Here is a 10,940-nt window from a genome sequence, read left to right as displayed (position 1 = left end):
GCTGGGGGGGGGGGGAGGTTGCCTCAATTGGGAGAACGAAAAAATCATCTTCAGTTATCATGGATTTTATGGTCGCTCTACAAAGATAGAAATAAAAAAGTTTTTCAAGGAATTGAGGTAGGGCATACTGATATCATGTCTCAGGCTTTATGCAATAAGTTATTGTAGGAGGAGGCGCAATCTATCTCGAAGCTTTCCTTGGTCACCTCGGCTTCTTTCGTAGCCCCTGGTCATTTATCTCGTTGTTAGATTGATGGCTCTTGGAAACTAATAGATTTAAATTTTGACTTGGGATGGTGGTGTTGTGACGATGAGGATCAAACTCTAATGTAAGGAACTAAATGTCTTCGACAAAGTCCTTCTCCCCCTGTTTTAGAGTTTGAAGTACTCATATGGGCCATGGAGAGTATTCTTTTTGGCGGAATTGTTTGTTAGTTGCATTGGTGCAGAACCTTGAAAAATGGCCGGCGTTTTCCAACCTTATAGATGAATTCAGCTTGCTTTAGGCTTCTTTTCGACTTTTTTCTTTACCTAGAGATCCCACAATCATCAAATCTGAGAGCGGAATTGTCTTACTCGATTTTCCAGTTTGCTTATCTCTGAAATTGATTTTGTAAATTCATTTTTTTTTGTTTGGACCACCAATAATGCAATTCTTTTCTAACTAATATTTGATTGACAGAAAATAAAAAATCCAACAACCACCTATGAAATTTTAAATACAATATGAACAAAAATACTCCAACTTGGAAACGTTGCTAAACTTTAAAATATAAGAAATGCACTAAGATCCAAGAGGAGAAGGTAAAAATTCAAATAAGTGACGGAGAAACCAATACTATTTCTTTTAGGTGTGTGTTCGATCTCATCTCTTTGATTTGGCTTCTCAGTACTTCCCTTTTCTCTCTACTTGGATATATAAATAAACGTCTCTACACCAGAAGAAATAGAGCAAATTAACAAGTATAAAAGAGAGACAGAAACATGGGAAAGAAGTGTTCTTCACTATTACCTCACGTACTCGGTCTGCTTTTGATGCTCTGCATCTTCCCGGCTCCATTTTCAGTCACAGGTTAGTGTTTCAAGTTGCAACACACATTAACAGTACTTTAACATTAATATCTACATTAACACCATACAGATTTTTAAACAATGTTCTATAAATGAAACACAAGGTTTGGTTCTTCAAACGGAGAAAACTGAACTTCCAAACGAAAACTCACCTGGACGAATTCTATACCAACTGGCCAAACCTGCTACTTTCGAAGTGCAAGTACGTGGATTTGAAGAGAAGGGACAAGAGCGAACGCACTCCCTAAATAGTGAAAAAAAATCAAGAAGCGTGGAGAAAACTCACCAGTCAGAAGGTATTACATATTATATGCATGCATTATATAACAGTGTTTTATTTTATATGGAGCTTTTTATTTATTAATTAAAATTGAATTCAAATATCGTAATTAAAAAAAAAAATGTAGGGAGAAGACTTTTGGGCCTTTATTTTCCAAATGTGGGAAAAGCAGACCCTTCAAAAAGTAGACAGGGTGGTGGTCGCAATCCTGAAGCCGCCCCCTAGTACTTCTTCTTATACCCTCTAGTATATATGAGGGTAAATTTTATTTTTTGTATTCATATGTATGTCCTTTCAAAAATTTCAGTTTTACGTACCTTTATGTTTCAGTGATTGTAATAAAGGTCCTCTAAACATTATGAATGCCAATTGTTTCAAGTTAACTCTAGGTTTAGTTTTGGAACTAGTGTATCGAATTGTGCAATTAGAGAGCAGATGTGGACCGACCAACAAAACCAACTGATCTTTCTGCTAGATGGATCGATCGTATTTAAAAGATGTACAGAAAATATTAACACATCGTTTAAAATTTAATGTGCATACTAGCACATTCAAATTGTCGATATAACACTATCAAATCCACAAAGATTAAAAGGTTCATTACGAAATTGGTAAAATCAAGTATAGCAAAGACAAATAAAAAAGATTTTGTTGTTTTTACTTACACTAAACAAAGCATAAAAGCTATGTAAATAAATAAAATAAAAGCATTGAGCACAAAGAATTTGCAGAGATTCATGAAATCATAAATCAAATAGTTAAAGAAGAATTATATATGGCACCGTTCTTGAACTCAAATTACTATGGTAAAGTTAATCCGCTCTAGCGATCATCTCCTTGACAGCTTGACATGTCATTAATAGATCGGCTATAACTTTAAATTGCATCGTTAGATTTTACACGAATCATTTGTAAATGAAAGCTAAGATCGCTAGATTTTAGAATTTTGTGAATTTATACCATTTGAAAATATTATGTTTGGCAATTGATAGTCACCATGATCTTTTATAAAAGTATATAGTTATTTTTCAATTATAAAGTATTAAACGTTGTGATATACCTTTTAAGTTTTTTTAGTTAGACTGCACACATATTTTTATTGATTACATACATATACATATATACATATATATATACTACGTAATTGTTTTTTACAGGATCAAGGAGGTTTGATGAGTATCTATAACTCTATAAGACCAATAGTAACATAGATTTGGGGGGATCAATCAGCGGACAAGCCAGTGGTGGTATAAACAAGCCCTAGTTTCCATTTCTCCATCATCTTTCTGATAGCTATCGAATCTAGCTACCTGGCTTCAACGACATATACTGACATATATCAAATAATGTTTATTTTCCGCAATTAGAATTCATACAAGTCATATATATGTATTAAACTATTAATTATCATTTAGATAAGTTTTTCTACTCTATCAAAAATTCATTACAAGAAGACCTATATACCTATATCTCTATATATCTATATAGATAAGAAAATGAAGCATCGTTTGATACTTATTAACCGCAGTACTGCTAGGATTCTCGGGCCCTAGAAATTTCCATTTGACGCGCTTTATTTTTGTGATTCTGCAAAAACGTTTTAATGTCAAACAGTCTTTATCAATCTAATCAGTTTATATATGTACATAACAATTTGTGACGAAATATGTACCAAGTCCGAAGTCTTAATTATAAGAATCTTGTTAAAAAAAAAACCAACAACCACCTATGAAATTTTAAATACCATATGAACAAAAAGAGTCCAACTTAGAACTGTTACCTAACTTTAAAATAAGATATGCACTAAGATACAAGAGGAGAAGGTCAATTATTCAAAATAAGTGACGGAGAAACCAATACTATTTCTTTTATGTGTGTGTTCTTATCTCCATGGTTTAACTTCTTGGTATTTTCACTTTTTCTCTCTTCTTAGATATATAAATACATGTCTCTACGAACCAAAAGAAAGAGATTAAAATTAACAAGTGTAAGAGAGACACAAAGAAAGATGGGAAAGAAGTGTTCAACACTATTACCTCAAGTGCTCGTTCTGCTTCTGCTGCTTTGCGTCTTCCCGGCTTCATTCTCAGTCAGAGGTTAGTGTTTCAAGTTTTAACACTAATATCTACATATATATAACACATACATTTTTTTCAATAATGTTATATAAATGAAATTGAAGGTTCGGTTCATCAAATGGGGAAAACAGAACCTACAAACGAAATCTCACCTGAACGAGTTCTCTACCAATCAACCAAACCTGCTACTTTTAAAGTAAAAATACGTGGATTTGAAGAGAAGGGACAAGAACAAACGCAATCCCGAAATAGCAAAACATCTTCAAGAAGCGTGGAGAAAACTCACCAGTCAGAAGGTATTATTACATATTATATGCATGTTTTTTTTTTGTTACGTGTATACATTATAACAGAGTGTTTTATTTTATATGGAACGTTTTCTTTATTGACTAAAACTGAATTATATCTTGATTAAAAAAATATGTAGGAAGAAGACTCATGGGCATTTATATTCCAAATGCGGGTATAAGAGCAGGATCTTCAAAAAGTGGACGGGGTGGTGGTAGCAACCCCTAGAACTTCTTCGAATACCCTGTAGTATATGAATGTAACATTTATTTTCTGCAGACAGTTCATACGTATGTATTTTAATTAAGAAGTTTCAGTTTTGCGTAATTTTATGTTAGTGTAATGTTTAAGTGTTTTTACTAAAGGTTTCTCTAAACATTATGAGTGCCAGTTGTTTAAGTTAAGTCTAAGTTACAAGTTGCATTTAGTTTTGGAACTAGTGGATCGAATGTTAAGATTAGAGAGGATGTATGGACCAAGCAAGAAAGACGGACTGATCTTTCTGCTAGATCAATTGATCTTACTTGAAAGATTTACAAAACCACATGCACTAAAATTAATTAATGTGTACACTACCACAATCGAATTGTCGATGTAACACTTTAAGTGTGAACCGTTCGGTCGATGACTCTCAAGGTAAGTTTTAGCATCAGTTTCATCTACTCGATAGCTTGACATGTCTTCAGTAAATCAATAATAACTTTTGAATCACTTGTAAATGAAAGTAAAAAGATCGTCATCAAGCTCTTGTAAAACACTGATAAAGAAATAACGATTTGAAGATCTCCATTTGATGCCAAACTTCTGATACTTCTACATGATCATTGTATTGTCCGAACCACCACCTCTGATACCATGTTAAATTAGGGTTTGATATGGGCTTCCAACTCAAAACCAATTGGCAATGAGTGGAAAGGTCTTAACCCTTTATATATTACTCAAGTCCTTTTACATCTATCAGATGTAGAATCTTTTCTCCACACGCCCCCTCGAGATGATGGTTCTTTTAGCCATTAATTTCGACTGAATTCATCCCTTCCCCTCGAGATAATGCTCTCTTTTTTTAGCTATCTCGATGGAATTGGACCTTCCTTTGGGCCATCAATTAATGGAGTGATCGGGCTTCTATCTGGGCCGAACTAGTTAACGGGCCAGCGTGTGTAGGCTATGATACCATGTAGAAACTAGAGAAGGGTTTAGGGGAAAACTCTTTATTATTATGTTAGTCTTTCTTAATCAATGATACAAGAGTTTATATAACACTAGGTCTTAGGGTTTACAAGAATATTATGGTTTATAATAAAAAACATAACAAAGCACAACATGGGCTTGTCGGCCATACACCAATAGCTTTCCACAAGACCGGAGCTGTGGAGAGAGTCACCGGAGGACGTGAGGTAAGCATCCGATTTTTTCACATACAAAATATGCATGTACAGTATTGTAAACCGTATCAAATTGAACCAGTTTAGCTTAGAGAAAATACATGCAATACTCATCAGGGAGACTGGGAGAGGGTTATGATCTTTATATTAATGTTTTTGGCAACAACATCTCCTAGGATCATTCGGAGAAAGAGAAACACAACGTGCAGAGCCACGCCCTAAACAATCAACAAGACATTCATTCCATCCGTACCGATCTGTACACGAAGCTTTGCAGACGTCATATGATTCCTTTTCCAACTCTGCACCTATACATTACAAACCCCACATAACTATTAATCATAATCGATACAAACATATGCGCTTGTCCTCGATTTATACAGTTATATAACATTTATATTCTAAACTATTATAACAAGTCCAAATAATACCATAATGTTAAGAAAACATACTTTGAGTTTGAAAGCGAGTGAAGAAAAAAACATACCTGAGACCAGAACGTTGTGGTTGGACAGTGAAACTGTAAATATCGCAACGAGAAAAAACGTTATCAAGAATATGTTTTTTGTACTCCCCATAGTTTTTTTTCTTTATATCGAGACTCAAAAATTTGAGAGATTAAGATGTTCTTCATATTTTTGGATCTCGACGAAAGGTTATATTTACATAACTTCTGGTCTTTTTTTTCAATCATTAATTAATTTTCCATATTTAAGAATAACCAGTTAACTTTTGGCAAAACAAATCTTGACAGTTAAAGTTAATTTTTATAAAAATAAAAAAGTTGTTGTCACTTGTGAATTTGGTTAAAAATGTTGACACGTGAATTTGGTCAAAAAGTATTTATTGCATACATGCAAGATTTAACTGATAGTCGAAGTTATTGGTTTGAGATTTGAATAGAATTTTAAAGATTTTAAATGTTAATTAGAATCTGTTGTTATTAGATTAATATTTTGTTAAATTTTATTAAAGTTTATTATTATTAGTTTGTGATTTGTAAAAAATCATTTAAAATTTTAACAAATTTGGGTTATTGAATTCAGATTTTTATAAAATCATTAAAATTTTTGTGTTATTCAATTAAACAAAATATAATTTATTAAGCTCTTTAGTCTATTTAAGAGACAACGAAGCATTCAGAATTTTAATAAGAAGGACGAGTACTATTCAGATCCATTTAGTGTTTGTTCTAAGTACTATATACCATTTGTAGTGGAAGAGTGGAATGGGAAATGATATTTTATTTATTTATTTATTTAATATGTATGTCTCAATATATCTGTTTAATATTATGTTAATAAGCTGAACAGAGAAACTAAGGAATAGGAGAAAGCTGTCGTAAAGTAGAAATACGAGAAAGTGGTATAGTTTGGGGAGTTTATTAATTATAATAATGAGATATATGAATAAAATGTTTATTTTCCCAATTACAAGTCATGCTTGTTAGCCAAGACGCCTTTTGTCTAATGATACACTTGTGCAAAGCTTTTGGGAAAGTCCTGGATTGAATATTTCAAATCCTCTCGAAAGCATACATATTTTTCTTGTCAAGTAGTAGTGACTGAATGGATGATGGCATATTTTGATCTGATAATGCAAATACGCAGAGACTCGGTTAAATCCGGTTTGGAACGTTTAAGACGTTGCTTCTTTGTAATTAGTTGGTTCTTCTAGACTTATTTGGATGGTGCAGAGTCTCCACTAGTATAGTTACGGAGATTTTCTTCCTTCAGGAATCAGGAAGTTTATAACAGTCATGATAAATAAGAATGTTAATAACAATAGTTATATATAAATGGAAGTTTACAGCAACTGATGATATTTTTTTCCTTTTTTTTTCTTATCAACTAAAGAATTGGCTTTAACATTTGCATTAGGTGAAATATGAGATAAAAGAAAGAAGAAAACTCCTCTCAACCAGTTTTAATAACTGATGATTTGATTATCTAATAGATGAATATGATTCTGTGATAAAAAAATATTAAAGAACTAATCATGGTAAACGTAGAATAATTTGGAGATTCATAACCTTAATGTTTCAATATTGTGTGGATGTAGACAAATCATTAGGACAAACCTTATATTGATCTCTATGGACTAAATACAAATATATGTTTAGAATTTTCCATAACAACGAACTGGTACGATTCCACAAACAAGACACTCATCTTCCCTTCGATACTACAAGAAACGGCCAAAATGCACAGACTTGACTAGTAGACTTTGTTTTGTCATGAGGATACGGTTCTGTGTACCTACGATACTTTTACGAGTCGGCTACAGACATGGACAAAATTCACAGCCTTGACGAGTGGACTTTATTTTGTTCTTGTCGTCAACTGACTAGTTGACTACTATACTATTATTATAAAAAATAAATAATCGTTTTGTTAAAGATGAAAGGTCATTAGAAAACAAAAGGGTCATCGTTATCTTTAAACCATTGCACTTGGTCACCGTTCGTAATAATATGTGCGATTAAGATTAACTCGACTTAACTACAGTTGTATTTTAAAATGTAATACTTTCTGTATTGTGTCGTATAACTTGGTTAATTATTTATTACGAACGGTTAATTATTTATTACGAACGCATTTACGTGTCTTGTTTTCCCCCTAATTTCTTCTGTAAAATGCATTTCTCTTTTTTTTTTAAGTCAAAACTAAAAGAGTTTTTGTCCAAAAAAAAAAAAAAGTCAAAACTAAAAGTGTAAAGTTTATTTATTTCACTTACGAAAGCGTTCATATCATGAAATAAAATTCGAGTTAATATTAATATTTCAGCCCAAAAAAACAAGATTTGAATATTACACTTTTTATTTAAAAATACTAGGTTTTGAACCCACGCTACGCGTGGATATATTTGATATATTTTGATGAAAACTTTATATGATTGATGACGGTAGTAAAATATTATCTTATAAAAATTTAAATTAGTATTAAAGAAAAAGTTCAATTTCAGATATACAATTTTATGAAATATAAAAATCAGTTGTGTTATAAAATCAAATTTGATTAAAAAAATCATGAATTTAACTCGACATCCAGGCGAGACAAATTAAACTGATGACTTCACATATCTTAAACCATTTCTTTGACCACCAGAAAAACAAAACAATTTTATCATCATGAATTTAACTCATTTTCATATTTAATTGAGCACTACCACCTATGTTTTCGTGTTTTTATTCAATGTTTTCTTATTTTTCATATTCTTTCTAGTCATTTATGTTGTCAAATTTTGTGGTAATCGTCATCATTACTTTTATCGTCTTGTTCTTCGCTATACTCTCTTTCTTCTTTCTTCTTCATCCTCGTCAACTTCTTCACATTCTTCCACTAAAAAACCTTTTTTTAGACTACCACACAACTTGTTAATCCATCAAACTCCAAGAACAAAATCATTTATTTTCTCATAAAAATAAAAAATAAGATAAAAAATAAAAAATTAATGAAAGAATATCAACTCATCTATAAAATCATACTCAAAAATATGTTTTACAGCTCATAAAAAATAAAAACACAAACGTAGATAAATAAGATAATTTATGTTTTACATAAATACTTATAATATTTTAAAATTTTAAAAGGTTTTGAAATATAAATTTTGAATCTTTTAAAAAGTTTGACAGATTTGACAACAGATAACACCGGGCCTGGATCTGACTGCTATAGACCTAGAGCCGACGATTTCCCAATGCGAATAGCCGTAAGATCCTATCATGATCGCACAATGGACAGCCATCACCACTAAATCTGCTGCTTGACGGAATACTTTTTATTTGTTATAAATCCAAATATTTTCATATATTTAAAAAATTTGTCAAATATGTTGCCAATGAAAACAGAGCGTGATCACAAATATGCCTTAAATTTGTTACATAGAGATTGCTTCAATCAATGATTTGCAAAACACTTAATGCTAAAATTTTATTATCATTAATTTTTTTTGTAAAATATATAGAAAACCTTTAAAACTTTCTAGACCTAGCGAATCGGCCTTTGGATTAAGGTAGGCTCACGGGGATAAGATTTTATTAGTTTCAAAACTTAATTTATATTTTTATCCTTAATGAGAAATTTTAAAGTGATTGTAAGATCAATAGCAATGTAAGTAATTTTTTTACAAAAACATATCATCAATACAATAAAAACATAATATGGTTCTCTCTAAGGAGGAGTTGACATGTTCTTAAAAGGGGTTCTTAAAAATCAATAGCCAATATAATTTTAACAATTAATATAGATCAGCTCCAACTTTGCTTACCTTTTAACAAAATATTTCAGAATCAAAAACCTAAGAAATTACTAATATTTCCGGTTTCTTCTTCTTTCCTCCATCGTCCGATCAATTTCCTTTCCTGCCCAGTTTACAAAGCTAAAGAAATTGAAAATTTGATGAAAGGGTGGCTTTGAAAAAGGTATGTGTTCCTTTGTACCATATGTATTAGTTAAAATTAATTGACCAGTTTTAGCAGTCCTTGTCTTGTAAGCGTTACCAATATAGGTCAACAAATTTTGCTCATAATCCAGTGTCCCTCGAGGGCATCTCCTTCTGTCATTCTGGAGCCTCGCATATGCCTTCGCGCTTCACCGTGTATCTAGACGACTCGTCATCACTCTCAAGGCATGGCTTCTTTGACGGTTATCTCAAAAGTAGAACCGGTTTCTGATTTTATTTTATTAGCTTCTTTTTTTGGTCAAACAAGCTTTCATTAAACTTAAAGTCTCAAAAGAGGCAGTTCTTATAACTTAAAAAAAGAGTATTAAAAGAAAGGTAAAGATAAAGACTACATGAGTCTTCCACGAGTATGCACAACCTTGATAAGCTTGTAGATGTTGTAAGATCTTTTGATGTCTTGTAGGATTTCAGCTTGAAGGCGTGCTTCAGAAAATCCATAATCAACAAGTGATTAAAATCAGCTCGTACGATAGATGTATACGAGATTTTGGAAAGGTTCTCCATGGCGGAGACTAGGGGGTTAGGTGGTCGCCAAGGGCTGGTAAGGTTTGGTGGGAGAGCTTTCTCCAAAATGAGATAAACAAGCAGGATTAACCAGGAGCAATCACAAGACCAAAACTCACCTAGAACTGCACCATCTTTTGTTGGTGAGGTGAAGGTAAAGCGCTTGTAGAAAGGGTTCATACTCAGACTATGCATCACTACCAAAGAAAAGTCGTGAAAGAGTACAACCAACAAGCTAGTACAGTACACATACCTCATTGTTTTTGTAGAACCTAAAAACAGGAACCGCATATGATGGGTGACAAACCGTAACATAGCAGGTGGGTCCTCCCTCGCATGAAGCCATTGGCCATGGAGGTTAATGAATTCTACAAAAAGCTTGTAGCCAGTTTGGCCCTGAGAATTGGAAGCAGACTCGATTTCTCGATCTTTTGGCGGTGGTTCGCAAGGGGGAGTAGCGGGTATTAGCATCGGATTGCAGCACAAAGTCGGATCAGACTCAAAATTAGAAATCAGCACACTATACATCCAAACAGGGCTGTTCAACTGGTCACGACAGCGACATCTCTCAAGCCTTTCTGAGGCAACCAACATTCTGCTTCCGAGGAGCACTCGAATTGACCAAGCAGAGAAGACTCGTGCCCAAAGCATTGGGCTTGACATAACATTATCATAAACATGTCTAGGTAGGCAAACAGTTCCCATTGTAAGAGTTGTATCCCTGAAGTAAATAATTTTTTCATAGATTGGCTCCAGGCAGAAGGGATACAAAGATGAGAGAATGATAAGGCAACGGTAACCAACACTCCTTGGATGTGTGGTCATAATGCCGTACCTGATCAACCCATATAGCTGACTTCGACACCATAG

The 10,940-nt window shown here is 32.9% G+C and overlaps 2 protein-coding genes and 1 long non-coding RNA gene across 3 annotated transcripts; 2 read left to right on the top strand and 1 right to left on the bottom strand.

Annotated features, from left to right (window-relative positions):
• LOC104760473 lies at positions 711 to 1,310 on the bottom strand. Its single transcript, XR_762936.1, has 2 exons — positions 1,224 to 1,310; positions 711 to 1,122 (listed from the first exon to the last, which is right to left on the bottom strand). It is a non-coding gene; the product is annotated as an uncharacterized LOC104760473 (long non-coding RNA).
• On the top strand, positions 971 to 1,734 carry LOC104760474. The gene is made up of 3 exons (XM_010483393.1): positions 971 to 1,072; positions 1,176 to 1,367; positions 1,479 to 1,734. Exons 1-3 carry the CDS (start codon positions 985 to 987, stop codon positions 1,574 to 1,576), a joined length of 378 nt encoding a protein of 125 aa, XP_010481695.1. The 5' UTR covers positions 971 to 984; the 3' UTR covers positions 1,577 to 1,734.
• Positions 3,245 to 4,098, top strand: LOC104760475. Its single transcript, XM_010483394.1, has 3 exons — positions 3,245 to 3,447; positions 3,534 to 3,725; positions 3,857 to 4,098. Exons 1-3 carry the CDS (start codon positions 3,297 to 3,299, stop codon positions 3,943 to 3,945), a joined length of 432 nt encoding a protein of 143 aa, XP_010481696.1. The 5' UTR covers positions 3,245 to 3,296; the 3' UTR covers positions 3,946 to 4,098.

This window comes from Camelina sativa, chromosome 18 (genome assembly GCF_000633955.1).
Source record: "Camelina sativa cultivar DH55 chromosome 18, Cs, whole genome shotgun sequence".
In the NCBI taxonomy this organism is placed as follows: domain Eukaryota; kingdom Viridiplantae; phylum Streptophyta; class Magnoliopsida; order Brassicales; family Brassicaceae; genus Camelina; species Camelina sativa.
Note: the sequence above shows the minus strand (reverse complement) of the source record. Positions and strands in the feature narration are given on the sequence as shown.

Bases quoted from the DNA above. Each gene is read 5' to 3' on its own strand.
- LOC104760474 (XM_010483393.1), top strand. From the start codon at position 985: ATGGGAAAGAAGTGTTCTTCACTATTACCTCACGTACTCGGTCTGCTT. The intron at 1,073-1,175 runs GTTAGTGTTTCA...ATGAAACACAAG, and splicing joins GGCTCCATTTTCAGTCACAG to GTTTGGTTCTTCAAACGGAG. The intron at 1,368-1,478 runs GTATTACATATT...AAAAAAATGTAG, and splicing joins GAAAACTCACCAGTCAGAAG to GGAGAAGACTTTTGGGCCTT.
- LOC104760475 (XM_010483394.1), top strand. From the start codon at position 3,297: ATGTCTCTACGAACCAAAAGAAAGAGATTAAAATTAACAAGTGTAAGA. The intron at 3,448-3,533 runs GTTAGTGTTTCA...ATGAAATTGAAG, and splicing joins GGCTTCATTCTCAGTCAGAG to GTTCGGTTCATCAAATGGGG. The intron at 3,726-3,856 runs GTATTATTACAT...AAAAATATGTAG, and splicing joins GAAAACTCACCAGTCAGAAG to GAAGAAGACTCATGGGCATT.